At 49.0% G+C, this 14,716-nt stretch overlaps 1 protein-coding gene across 2 annotated transcripts in view; it reads right to left on the reverse strand.

Moving 5' to 3' along the window:
• Mylk (myosin light chain kinase) overlaps positions 1-14,716 on the reverse strand; it is a 188,648-nt gene that overhangs the window by 13,875 nt on the left and 160,057 nt on the right. For both annotated transcript variants that reach the window (XM_028752285.1, XM_028752284.1), the window contains exons 26-28: positions 12,162-12,379; positions 9,578-9,701; positions 1,144-1,296 (exon numbers count right to left, since the gene is read on the reverse strand). In XM_028752285.1, coding sequence (XP_028608118.1) covers positions 1,144-1,296; positions 9,578-9,701; positions 12,162-12,379 — 495 coding nt within the window. The remainder of the gene's footprint in view (positions 1-1,143; positions 1,297-9,577; positions 9,702-12,161; positions 12,380-14,716) is intronic.

Here is a 14,716-nt window from a genome sequence, read left to right on the forward strand (position 1 = left end):
AACTGTGGCCACTAAGAGGCAGGGACTGCACTGTGAGGAAGTATGGGTGTCACCTGGGGAGTCTGAGTCTGGGAGGCTCAAGAGGATTCAGATAAATGGGCATTTGGAGAAATAGATACAGCCACCTAAGAGGGTCTCTAAGAGCCTCCCTCCCGTAGCAACCACTCTCCCATTCCTGGGTGGGAGGTGGCAAGCTACAGCACAGGGAGCTACAGACCAGGTGGACAAGTGGAAGCCAGGTTGTGAAATCGCCTGCTAGCTCTGAACTTCTTGCCTATCCCTGGAGGTGGCTGCCTCTCATCTGCTCCCGCTACACCACCTATGTCAACAACACCCTTCTTGGCATGGTCCCAACTGTCCCCTATTGCCAAATCCCACGCAGAGCTGGGGTAGAGTTGGGGTACTGGAAACAGGTTCTGCCTCTGGATACTCATTTACAGAATGTCACATGACACCCTAGAGCTCCTTGCCCTGGTATCTCTCCCGAGGAGCACAAAGCCTCTCAAGCAGAGCCTCTTACCTTTTGGCTTGAGTTTAGCTGACTCCGCTCACCTGGAGAGATAGACCAACAAGCCGTGTAACCCCTGCCCAGCTCCTCCACCCAGCCTCTCTCCAACTATGATAAAGGCTGTCTGTTTCACCATTCTTCACAGCTTGCCATCAAAGGCAGGAGCATCCCAGCATCCATTGCTCACCAATGTGCTGTGTGTTAGAAGGAACTGGGCCATATCTAAGGAATGATTTCAGTGTGAATGAAACACCAAGCCAGAGTAATCTGGGGATATAAAGAGGCCCCTCAAATGGGTTGTTGACTATTTCTGTAATCTGAACTTGTAAGTTAGGCAGGCATTCCCCCCCACACCCCAGTGAGCCTTAAAGAGGGCCTATGGAGTCTATAGGACCTCAAGGGCCACAGTCAGACTTCCTCAAGACCCTTGCTCAGGGGTCACCAATCCAGTGAGGTTTCTATGCTTCTATAAAGTGGGGCGGGGTGCCTTGCATCAGAAAGCAGAACCACTCCATACAACCACTGGCTTGGCCCTCACTGGACACTCCTTCCTCTTCAGGGAACACAGGACTGGTGTAGGCCCTGCCTCCCAGAAGTAGCCAGAGACCGACGAGCCTGCTATCCCTGCTCATTACTTCATGTCTTTCTTCAGCAAGTTACTGATGAAATCTTTCGCATCATCAGAGATCTCATCGAAGGCTTCATCATCGAAGTCCCAGGTGGCTGAAGTGACATTGGCTAAGGTCTCATTGTCATTGTCACCCATGAAGGGGGAAAGTCCACTGACCCTGGGGAGAAGAGAAATAGAACAGGAAGGAAGGGGGTTAGGCTGGGACGGGTGGGAGCATGACTCCTCTGAGTGTTGAGGTCAAAGATGAAGCTCAGCCCTGCACTCCAAGCATACACCAGATGGTTCTTGTACCTGCCTTTCCTCTACCTCCAAGAGGAAATCCATAGGGCTTCTGTATCTCTCCTCAGTCACTCACTGCACCTAGGGGTATCCCCAACCTCTATATCAACCACCTGTGAGGCTGAGGTGGGAGACTTGATTAATCTACAGACTATGCATAAAATCTACCCGAGAAACCCCTCCCCCCTCTTCTATCCTGATCTCAGGCTGGCCCTCTGCCCTTATAGAGCCTTCAGTGGGCCCTTCCTCTCATTTAGCCTGTAGACTCTTCTCTAGTCTCCTACTTTATAACCTCCAGCTCCGGGGGTTGGGGGAGGCAAAATACAAGGATGGCTCATCAAACGTTAGTTAAATAAACATGAGGGCTTTCAATCAGTGAGGAGGTGTCGGCTTGCCTGTAACATTTATGTGACACTGAAACACAGGTTAGGCAGCAGGAGACAGAGTGCAGCCTGTTTACTAGCTGAGCGACCGACCTTCGGCACTATCCCTACTCTCTAGACCACGCTTTCTTCCAGCTCTAAAATAGTCTCTCAACTACATTGTCCCTGTCCCCTCTTCATTAGCAGTAGGCACTGAGCACACGTTACCACCTGCAGTATAAAGCTCTGAAATAGATAAACTCATTTAATCGTCACATTGCCCCGGAACACAGGTAATCTTCACTTCTTCATTATATAGAGACAGCAAACGAGGCCCAGAATTTGTTAGGTAGCCTGCCCAAAGATTCCCAGACATTGAGATGTGAAACTTGGAGCCTGGGTGCCCAGGCCCACCCCCGACTGCTGCTGCATGCTCATATTTCTATGCAGATTAAGAAAGCTGTATGCATCGCACTAGAATTCTGGGCAGCCCACAGTCAGGGTCGTCTGGTACCAGGTATAGCCTACAGGTCTCTACTATCTCCCCATAGCCTAAGCAAAACACGATTTGGAAGGCAGTGATCTCAGAGTCAAACAGAACACACTGTGTTCTCAGTGTGGCCTCTACGTACCTCTTCTGGAAGCCAGCCAGCCTCCTCCCCTTGCATGTCGACCTGAGCAGTTGTCCGGAGTCCCACCCTGAGATGAAGCTCAAGCCTAACGTTAATGCTCTATTGCTACCATCTTGAAATTGTTCATAATGCTTCAACAAATAGCCTCGCCTCTTCAGTTTGCAAAGTATACACTTAGACCTCCCCTGACCCTATCAGAACCACATGAAATATATCTAGGGCCCTCTTAAGTCAGGGATTTATGAACATCCTCCTTCCAAATCCTTATTAATCCATCATCATAAACAACAACGCACTGACAGCTGCTGGAGCTGCTCAGCATTCAGAAGACCACAGCTTATGAAATCTGCTTGTACCCGAACACTGTGCTTGAACAACACCCACTTGAAGCACTGGGAGAAGGCTGGCTACGGGAGAAGCCCTCTGCGGAATGCAAGTACAGAGAATAGAGAGCTGGTGGGTGTGGATTTTCTCACTCTAGTTAATATACTTGTGGTTTTGAGTAATACTAAACTATTGCAGATACCTCTTCTTAAGCAAGGCACTGACTTAAGTCCATGAGGGCAATCGAAATCCTTTCTGGTCACGTAACCAAGAGGGGCTGAGGTTACCAGTCCTTGAGTTCACACTTTTATGTGCTACCCCATTTTGATGCTATAGGAACTGGGATGGGTTTCCTGGGGACCTCGGCTCCCTCCAACTCCATGTGATGTGTGTGGCGTAAGCAGGCTCCACCATGATGCAGTCTGTCTTTTCTTGTGGGCACCTGCTTTTGCTTGCCTTTTCATATTCTGTTTGAAGCACGGAGGGGCCCGAGTCCCGTGGTGCTCCAAAAGACAGCAAGAAAAGCAAACAGCGGTGCTGAGGAATGCCGAGAGGGCCCCTTCTGCGTGCCTCCTTTCCTAATTAGGACTTGGAATCCTGCAAAGATAGGTCTTAATCGCTGTCCACGTTGCAGGCACAGGGAGCCCCAGCCTCTGGCCTTGGCAGTGCTCCTTCCTGGCAGCACATCCATCTAAAACACTCTGTCCTGCCCAGGCCCCCACTCGCCCTAGTTCCCTTTGAATTCGAAACTTACAATACTGGTACAGATACCATGATGGATAGGTAGAATTAGAATATTTTAGTAATGCTTGTGTTTCTGTTATATTTCGATTTCAGTGTGTAGTGTAGTGCAGGCTAGCCTAAGATTCATGATCCTCCTGCCTCTAATTTACAGGTGCTGGGATGGTATATATAGCTACGCTTAGTTTGAAGTTTCTATTTTTTTTTCTATTTAGGACTTTATTGCTAGGATTTGCATATAGGGTCATGTGTATTTTTATCTTAGGGAAAAAACAAACAATTAACCAGTTAGCAAATACACTAATGCTCTAGGACACTCCCACCCCCAGTGTTATCTAGTTTTAAATCAAAGAACTTACCAGTTTTCATAAAATCGCTATCTGTCTGGGCAAGTTCTTGGATACTTGGTTTCTTTCTCAAGGATGTGGATTCTTGACATTCATTCTCAAATCTGAGTCACGGAGCTTACACTTCAGGGTGTTCTAACAGTGCTAGGCACCCAACTGGGGCCTAACGCACGCTAAAGCGGGCTTCTTTCAGTCTGCTGGGTCCCCCAGCCCTGGATGCTTAATTCTCATTTGTTTTACGTATACGAGGGCCTGGATATATGCCTGTGTAACACATGTGTGTCTGGTGCCTGAGGGCGCTAGGAGAGGGTATCAGAAACCCTGGAATTGGAGTTACAGAGGGTTGTGAGCTGCTATCTAGGTCCTGGGAACCAAGTCTTCTGCAAGAACAGCAAGTGCTCTTAACTGCTGAGTCAACTCTCAGACACCCTAATGGCTTAATTTTTTTTTTTTTTTGTTTCTTTTATTTTTCAAGACACAGTCTGTCTGGATAGCCCTGGCTGTCCTGGAACTTGCTCTGTAGGACAGGCTACCCTCAAATGCAGACATCCACCTGCCTCCTATATGGTGGAATTAAGATCACCATGTCTGGCATCAATGAATTCTTAATCTCCCCACAGCAGACTCTGTTTGCGACCCTGGGGCTGAGGCCTGCTCTTTCCTCAGGGTGGGCTGTCAGGAGAGTAGAAAGCATGGAAATGTCCCTGGGACTCTTGATCCATCACTGTCTTTAAAGTTACAGACATGGTCTGGCTACAGTGGTAGTTAAGAGGCCACATGCCTGCCAGTAGAACTACTGAGTGCTTCAGAAGGGTTTAGGCTTTGTCCCATTTCAACCCTAAGAATCCCCAGTGGACAATGTGATTCATGGGAAGAACTGAGGACTAAACTGGGGGTTTAATCATGTTTGCCAGAGCTGGAATTTCTGGGAAGCAAAATCTGAAGATAGTGGCTGGGTTTGGCAAGGGATCAGAGAGGCAGGGAGTCAGATGAATTCCTGGGCTCAGCAGAGATGAGGGCAGCCCAGTCCCAGCAGTGCAGACAGGTTACAGCCACATACTTCTCCTCCCTCCGGCGTCTTCCTGACTTGTATACAGTGTTAAGGGATGGCCACTGGCTTTTTGGAGTGTGACAAGTATTCTCCTTAAGATGTAAGGGGACACCTTCAGAGGGAGGGAGGTCTCAAGAAGGCTGGTTTATGGTGTCCCTCTGGGAGTGTGGCCTGGAGCTCCCTCACATTCTCTAGCTGCTGAACCAAGCTAACTTAAGAAGGAGATCCAAGGAATCCCTCCCTTCAGGAGAATCACCTCAGAGCTGCCATTGTTTCTATGCAAAGATAGGAACCACCCTAATTCCTGAGCTGGATTTTCCTAGAATTCCAATTCTCACAGTGAGGTTGGATGCCCCTGTACTGCCATGCCATGACAGTGCAGTCGGTAGATTAGGAGGTACTACACCAACAAGTGTTGATCACATTAGCATCTGGCCAAGGATGTCCAGCAGCGCTCTCGATGCTGTTGTTCTCGCTTTCTCTGTTCTCGGACAGGGAAAGGGTATCTTGGTTCATGGCTGGGCATGGGCCTAGAGCCCCGAGACTCTACGTGAGAACAGGCAGGAGTTTGGCCGCACCCCTAGAACCCAGAGTCCTGATACACAGTCTCATCTCCATAGACATACATTGTTCAGTCACGTAGACCATTACAGCCCATTCCAAAGTGCACGGGTAGAGGGTGTGACCACAGGCCTCAGGCTCTAGGGATTTACATACTAATGAAGGCCAGAGGGCGGAGCAAATTAAGCATACCTCCCCAGATCCTCCCCAGATCCTCCCCCTTTCTCCCTCCCTATTTAACTCAAGACTGCCCTGAGTTTTGGGGGGGGGTACATCCAGATTCATCCACCATCCACCATAACAATAAACCCTTTTGGAACCAAGGACTTCCTCGTGTCATTGGGGCCTGCCGCCGCCAAAGCCCCCAGCCACTGGAACCCTAGACCTCCTCCTGCATGTGGGACCCGCCAGCGTGGAAGCCCTCAGGACTCCACCACTGCTGCGGCCTTATATTTTCCCACAGGAAAGCATTCTATACAAAGGTGGGAGGGGCCAGCATAGGAACTGTTAGAGGGATGACCCAGCTCTGAAGGGATGGGGCTGGGCACAAGAGGCCACAGGGCATCGAGGGCCTCTTCAGCTGCCTCAGCAGCAGCTCCACCTCTGGACATCTGGGTGTAAAGGAAGCCATTTTGTTGGCTTCAGCTTTTGTTTTGAGCATCCTGTGTTCTGCTGAGAGAACCTAGCTCCAAAGAGAAACTCCCAGATTTGAAGTGACCCTTGAGGAACAGTCCAGAGAACTGCCACAGCAAAGGGCGCAGCTGTCAGGACACTGAGCTGGGTTAAGCTGACTTGCTGCCTCCCTGCCATCCCTCTCTTTACTCCTGACACAAGGTTATCTTCCTTATTTTTTAAAAAAGTCCTTATTTCTTAGTCTTCACTTTAAAAGCAATCTAGTAAGCAATTGGGGCGGGGGTAAGATAGTACCTATGATAATTGTTATTTTAAAACACAGTGCTCTTCTGACCCAGCAAGCCAAGTCCCAGATAACATTTCCAGTGGAAAATACACAGCATTCTCTCTAAAACTCACATGTGCCAGAAGGCTATAACATTACAAACTGAACACTACCTAAGGTCCCATCGTACACTGGATTATGTCCACACAATGGCATGCTGCAAAGCTTGGGTAATGAACCATCCACAGTTGTACGTAACAGTATGAACTAGACTCACAGCATTGACTAAAAGAAGCCAGTCACTTCCTTCTGGGTCTTTTCATGAAGACCAGGAATGGACAGAACTGACCCCTAACTTCAGAAGCTTTCTTCTGATGGTGTAGGTTCCTGGGACAGTGAGCATGAGAGGACACCGGGCCTGCAGGATCCTGGTTGTATTTGTTTCTCTGACTCAGTGTGGGGCACGAATGTGCTCACTGTCAACCTTTACCAAGCAGTTCTACTACTGCTGCAATTGGTCCTGGTTTGTCGGGGTCCAACCCCATTTTTGTGCTCAAAGTCCTGTACCCTAGGAAACTATTAGTTCTGGGCAAAATGGAACACTTGGTGGCCTGCCCAGGCCATGGTAAGTGGCCAGCGATGCAGCTTCCATGGCCCTGTGCGTGCACTCTGATGTCCAATACAATCATCCCCCTGCATCGACCCACTCTGCCTTTGCGCTGGGATCAGACCTGATTTTGTGACATCTGAAGATCACATGATCCTCACGCCACAGCAGCCTCCCACAGACGGCAGTGCTGCAAGTGCTGGGAGCAAGCTGAGCCAAAGTGGCCCCCGCAGGGTCTGGCCAGAGCGAGCTGACCAAATGAGGCTTCTGCAGGGCTCAGTGTTTCACTGGGGCCCAGAGGTCACAATGAGCTCTGGTTGGCCCAGAAGCTACAGAAGAGGGGGGCTGAGCTCACGGCTCTCTGAGCATGAAGAAGCAAGTGCAGTGTCCTTAGTCACTAGCAGCTCCTCTTGGAGAGCACAGGGGAAGGCAGAGAAATGCATGGGTTCTTCTCTGGCCTTGAGGAGGGTGACTCTAGGCAGGGAAGGCAGGGAAGGCAGGGAAGGCAGGGAAGGCAGGGAAGGCAGGGAAGGCAGGGAAGGCAGGGAAGGCAGGGAAGGCAGGGAAGGCAGGGACTCTGTGGTACAAATGCTGCAGCACAGGTCTAAGTGAGGGAGGCTGTCCTCACAGGCCACATTGACAGTAAAACTCTGAGGATACGGAAAGCCCACCACACCAAAGCTTTTCTAATAGTGTTCCACAAATCAACTGGGCATTAAGAGTCACCTTTCACCCTGGGGGCTGAAGACCCCAAATGTCTTAGATTGTATTTTTTTGAGAGGCCCTTTAAATTAATTTTTTAAAAAATTGATATGTATGTGTGTTTGTATACACACGTACCTGCGTGAACCTGTGTGCATCATAATGTGTGCAGGCACTCGTCAGAGCCAGAAGGCAGCTTTGGATTCCCAGGAATTGGAGTCGTGGGCAGCTGTGAGTCGCCTGATGGAGGGCGGGGGGCTAGAAACAGAACCTGGGTCCTTTGCAAACATAGTAAATGTTTCTAACCACTGAGCTATCTCTCCAGCCTCCTTAAATTTTCTATGAAGAATACTTAATTTCCTTTTTGTCTTAATAAAAATATACATATGTATATGTTTTGAAACAGGGTCTCGTGTAGCCCAGGCTGGCTATGTAGCTGAGGGTAACCTTGAACTTCTTATTCTCCCGTCTCTCTCTCATGTGCTGGGACTGAAATAAGCTCTACTATATCTGCATGTTTTTATGCAGTAATGAAGACTGAACCCAGTACCCCATGCTCACTGGGCAAGCACCCCCCCTGACTGAGCTACACCCTTGTGGGACTGCGTAAGGGTATTCTGTTTCATGCTCGGGCATGTGCCTAGAACCCTGAGACTCTGCATGAGAACCGGCAGGAGTTCAGTGCGCCCCCAGAACCCAGGGTCCTGAAAAGCAGTCTAGTCTCCATAGAATTACATTGTTCAGTCACGTAGGCCAGCCATTACAGCCCCTCCCAAAGTGCACAGGTAGAGGGCGTGACTAGAGGACTCAGGCCCTAGGGATTTACATACTAATGAAGGCCAGAGGGCAGAGCAAATTAAGCATGCCTCCCCAGATCCTCCCCCTTTCTCCCACCCTATATAACTCGGGACTGCCCTGAGTTTTACAGGGGTACATCCAAATCCATCCACCATCTGCCATGATAATAAACCTTTCTGGAACAAAGGACTTCCTTGTGTCATTGGGGCCTGCCACCGCGAAAGCCTCCAGGCTGCTGGAACATTAGACGTTTTTTCTGCATGTGGGACCCACGGCAGTGTGGAAGCCTCCCGGGCCTCCACCACCGCTGCAGCCTCTCTAATTTTTCCCCACACACCCTGACTGAGCTATAATCCTCACAACAATATTTTTAGCAGTTGCGCGTGTGCCACAGCTTTAGGGAGATTATTCCATACCTGCATGTTACCACACAAGCTCAAGGGCTGCTTCTAAGGCTAATGACTGAGGCCCGAAGCTTCAGCACAACCCAACAAAAGGTACATGGAGGTCAGCTACTCCAAATGTAACCTTGGACAAACACTATGGGCACCCGGCTTCTATTAATAAGTGTAGCATCTCAGGCCGCCCAGTCCTGAGGCAATGCTTGCAATCTGAGGCATTGCCACAGAGATTCAGGTATATTATGGGTTGCCAAGCACCGGTGTACACTGTTGGCTTCTCCCCTTTCCCTCCAGCATCACTAACTCTAATTACTGTATTGGTCTCTGTTGTCTGTTGTTTCCATATAAGCCTCTCTATTAAAAGTACCTATTAATCAGTACATGTACTGGAGTGAGAGATGCAGAGGGACTGTGTGTCCATACTGTGAGGATGGGCGTCTGTCCTCAGAAGACAGTGAAGAGACACAGAATCCCATCTGGCTTTCCTCTCACCTCGTGAGCCTGACCAAAGTCTCCAGGTGGCACCCGGTGGGGGGGGTCTTTGTGTGTTGCACTAGATGTGGCTACAGAAGGGTGATGCAGGGTGCTCACTCACTGGGAGCCCAGGAGCAGGGTGGGCTGGCAGAGATGGGACGGCAGCCTATGACCCTTCTGCTTGGAGGATGTGGTCTCCCGTGACTCACCCTGCCCTCTCCCTCACCATCTCCCCACCCTGTCACGAGCCTTGGGACTCACAGGATATAGCAGATGACCCCGATGCTCCACATGTCTGTGGCGTAGCCGATGGGCTCATAGTTGATCACCTCAGGAGCCACAAACTCTGGGGTCCCAAAGAGGACCTTCAGAGACCCAGCGTTCTCTGAAATCAGAAAAGAGAGGGGTCAGTTGACAGCAAATCACAGAGCTGGGAAGGCCCTGCCATTGCTTGTGTAACACATACACCAAGAAAGCCAACAAACCATATACCCACCTTAAATGCCTAGAGTTGGGGGAAGAGCCCATTAAAATACCTGACCCAGAGTGGTCCTTTCACAGGCCCATGTCTCTAGCAATCCCCCAAGGTAGGGACTGTGACTTGTGCTCAGTAATCTCAAGTAGACTGTGATGCTAACATTCACTATGTCTGCTATTCTCTGTTGCCAACTTCATAGGGATTTCTCTTGCTACTGGATAATTCTTTTGTCCTTAAAAGGATTTTTATAGCTTAGCATTCTTATTAATGCTAGGAGATAGGGACAATGTCGTGCTACTAGGACAAAAGGGAGGTGCAGGGAAGTGATGTCACTTCCCCATTCAGCTCATTAGAAGTGGTCAGAACTTGGACCCTGATGGTCTGATTGCTGGTCCATGTTCTCCATTCTCCCCACCCACGGCCTCTCCTATTTATTCTAAACCTCTTTTTCTCCTTTCCAGATGCTTGAACAATAGTCACAGGGGCCTAAACTCCAAAGTGGTCTATCTTGGCCATAAAGGGGCAGAGATGCCCATCAGTGGTCCAGCCCAGATAGGAGATGCCAGCCATGGTTAGTCTGGTTCAACACCTCCAGACCCATGTCAGTATTCTAAACAAAGGCCTAAGCGGCCTGCAGCCCCACTCCAGCCCGCACCTAATTCTTCCTGTGCATTCTAACTGCTTCCCTGTTCTTTGGTCCTCAGACACTGCTGTTCTTACAGTGTCCCTCTACCAAGGAATGGGAACACGGTGTTCCGTAGACTCTGTTGCTGCCAGCTCCTCAGGCCAGTGCTTCCCTATTTGTTCCACTTATTGGTGGTTACAGTCCAAAGGAAGGGCCTGTGTACTGGCCACTGTCCCTACCCCTGCTTGTGGCAGAAGAGAGTAGAACAGGAGCATTTTCTCAGTATCAAGGAAGGTTCTGGGCATACTGTGCTGACCAGCAAGCAAGTCCAGGCCTAGGAGGACCTCACTGAGCTCTCAGTGTCCTTTGGATGACCAACGTAACCTCACCCAGGACTGGGAGGTTTACCAGGCATAATCTCATCCAAGTATTTCTTGCTTCTCACAGGATGGCCGAATAAAGACTTGCTCACTCCAGCCCCCATGGCTGTGTATTAACAGAACAACGTCGAGGAGGGAGGGAAGGGTGTTGCTCAGTGATAGAGCCGGAGAGCCACAGAGGCAGAGTGGACACGGAGAGCCGAGGAGGCAGAGTGGACACTGGAAGGGGGGCACATGGGGCAGTTGCTGGTCATAAAGACTTCAAAGCCTGGAAAGAGGTTCTGGTCACTCCCCCCATGCTGTGGATAGCCCCAGCCTTGTATTTTGATACTATTTCCTCTCTCCTGTGAAGGGCTGCAGAGGAGGTGTGAGTCATTACACAGGTGAATTCTAGTGAACCTTCTGCCCATCTTAATTTATAAAATAAAGGCTGGCGCCAGTGATTGGGCAGAGGAAGGGGAGGTGGAGAAATAAAAGTTGGTGGAAGAGAGCAGAGGGGAGGACCGGAGGAAGACAATGGAGGAGGAAGACAATGAAGGAGAGGACGACTGGGAAGCAGGAGGTAGAAGGAAGGACAGACGCAGGGTCTGGAAAATCCTCAAGTTATAAGGGTCTCATAGCTGGGGAACAGAGTAGTGTAGGGGTATCTGCCCAATCTAGGCTTACAGAATATATTCCTAGTTACTGAGTTGTGTTTTCATTGACCAGTCATATTTGGGTTGGAGATTTAAATATCTCCCACTACACCCCCACCTTCTTCCTGCTGAAGATCTCAGAAGTTAGGGGGTTAAACAGCAAGGTGCTGATAACAGAGCACGGTGCACAGGGTCCAGGGTCTCTATGTCCAGCCTCAGCATGTCACTGGCCCATGCTGGGACCTGCTGGACAAAGCTTTGGAGAATCTTGTTCTCTCCTAGCCTATAAATTCTCCATCCTCCTCTGAGTAAGGATGAATGAGGCTGGTTAGACATTTTCTTTGAATGTGAAAGTACTCTTCAAAATGTAACATAATGCAGAGTGGGGAGACATCACCACCAAAATGAGTCGTTGTCACTAATGTCATCATCACTGTCATCATCATCACCACCACCACCACCAGCACTGTTGCCGTCATCACATGCGTAGTGAGGGCTGAAGTGCTTACTGTATAAGGACTGTTTCTATTGTGTATTAGCCGTCTAACAGCCCTATGGGCAGGAGCTGTTAAGTCCCCCTACAGAAAAGGAACTTGAGGTTTAGAATAGGGGCTGGACTCGAATTTTGGCTCCAACATTGTACATTTCCAACATGCAGCGTGTAGAACACACACACAGCCATTGCCACCGCACAGTAGCAACACTGGGGCAGGGAGATGGGCCTTACCGAGTCTTCGTGCCAGGCCGAAGTCAATGAGCTTGATCCTGGTGCCTGTCTTGTTGACACACATGATGTTCTCAGGCTTGAGGTCGAGATGCACAATGCCCTGCTTGTGGATGTACTCCACCCCTTCCGAAATCTGCCTCATGTACTTGATGCACTCCCGCTCTGTCAGCTCGAAGTCCTCGTCAATGATGCGCTCGAACAGCTCACCCCCTGACACGCTGTGGGGACAGGAGGAGGCAGGAAATGCACTGCAGTCACACCGCAGGACGGCAGGGGCCAGGACAGCAGGGTGTGCCTGTGTGTGTGTGTGTATGCACATGTGTACAGTCACACCATAGGACACAAGGGGCCAGGATGGAAGAGTGTGCATGTGTGTGTGTACACACATGCGGGCATGTGCAGGCGCGTGTGTTTGTGCTGGTGCATGCGTGCGTGCATGTATATGTACATGTGTATAGTCACACCATAGGATTCCAGAGGCCAGGATGACTGGGTGTCCTGCCAAGATAGGCTGGTGTGTGTGGTATATGTGTGTGGTGTATGTGTGTGGTGTATGTGTGTGGTGTGTGTGTGTGTATGCACATGTGTGTAGTCACACCATAGGATTCTAGGGGCCAGGATGGTAAGGTGTGCCTGTGTGTGTGTTTGTGTGTCCATGCATGTTCACGAGCCAGAGTTTCCACAGTCCAATTTATTCTTCTACAAATACACCTACTAGGCTACTAGAGTGCTCAGGGAAGCACCTGAAATCTGGGAAGCCCTCAGGCCAGGTATGAATGGAGAAATATGAACGAGGTTGCCTTATTTAGAAGGGTGATCCCTAGCAGATTTTTTCTCTCATAGACCCTAGCTGTGCCTTTTAGGGACAGGGAACTGACATTTCAAATAGCCACTTTCTTATAGAATATAAGAATATGCTTGTAAGTTGGGAACAGAAAACTATTTTTGATAATGAAAATCCTCAGTAAAATTTCTGGTGTTGGACATAGCCTATTACATAGTAGTTGTAATAAATCTGCTGACCCTGAGAATTCATTCTCTCTAGCCACAGCTAACTTGTCTTGCTAGAATGCCTTCCTTGCCTTTCTACCTGGCAGATGATGTGTCCTGGCTGTGTGCAATCCATGTCTAGAACCCACAGCTGGGCATCCACTGCTAACCTCAGGTAGCCGGCATATTGCCCTGTGTAGGCACAGCCCTGATGTCTGAGGTTTGCTGTCTTCTGATCCCCCACCCCAGGCCTCCAGACCCAGTTTTCCTGCTCACTCCTCAGAGGGTTTAGATTCCTACCCATGCTGACCTAAGTGGCATCCAGGTGTCAGTAACCTCGTTTTCTCCATTAGCCTGCCAGTCCACTTCTAGTACTGTATGCACAAGCTCTCCTATAGGGAGTCATCATGAATGCACAGAGCCAGGTGTGAATCCAATCTCTGAGTTTTAGAAGCTGTGACTTTGGGCCAGGTAGTTCCTTGTCATTGACTCTTGCAGGAGAGACAGACAAGAAGACGCCAGAGCCTGTATAACTGCATAACCATATGACTCCTCTGGAAGAGCTGGGTCTGGTAACCGTCAGTGAGTATCACTGGCCACTAGAAGGAGCTAGAACAGACGCTTTAGAACCACCCAGAGACGTAAGACCCTGCAAAGCCAGCAGGTGGCGCCTCTTTTCTGAAGCCTTCATTTCTATTGATTTCCAGGAAAGCTCTAAGACAAACACTATTGTTAGGCCACAGTTTCAATTTCTTTATCTGTAAGATATAGATAAAAACATCACTACCTCACAGGTTTTCTCCCAAAACAAAACAGAACAAAACAAAACAAAAATCGGACTGAGTTAACACTATAGGCAAACTATGTAGAAGGGTACTAGCATGTTATAAATCTTTTTTCCTTTTAAAGAGTCATTTGGATTTATGTTGAAAATACAGATTCTTAGGGCTGAAGAGATGGCTCACAGGTTAAGAGCACTGGCTGCTTGTCCATAGGACCTGGGTTCCTCTCAGAACCCACAGGACATCTCACAACTGTCTGTAAGTGGGGCTTCACACAGACATGCATGCAGGCAAAACACCAATGCATATAAAATAAAATATTTACAATTTTATATATATACACATACATACATATGTGAGAAAATACAGATTCTCAATATCTTCCCTCAGATATTTGCTTTGGTAAACTCTTGGGAGGAATCTGAAGATCCATATTTTAAAAGTCCCTGGGTCCCTTGAATGACCAGACATGCTTGGGAAACCCTGGCATACTCTACTTTCAATCCTGTGAGGAACTGAAGCTCAAGTTTTTGGAAAAACCCTTCCCTACTTCTACATAAGTGATACTTCCTTCTGAGGGTCTCCATGCCTTGTCTCTTTACTTTCTGTATCAAGCCTGTCTTGTCTCAGTTGCTGGTCCTCATAGCTGCATGAAGCCTGGCTCATCTCCAGGATTTTACTTGCAGCTGCCAGTATCTGGTACAAACAAGGTGCCCCCAAATAGCTGCCTCTAAGTGTAAAATGTTCTGAGAAAGCAGCCATTAATTCAGCTTCCTGGTGTGT

The sequence above is a fragment of the Grammomys surdaster genome, unplaced genomic scaffold, assembly GCF_004785775.1.
Source record: "Grammomys surdaster isolate TR1022 unplaced genomic scaffold, NIH_TR_1.0 125889, whole genome shotgun sequence".
NCBI lineage: Eukaryota > Metazoa > Chordata > Mammalia > Rodentia > Muridae > Grammomys > Grammomys surdaster.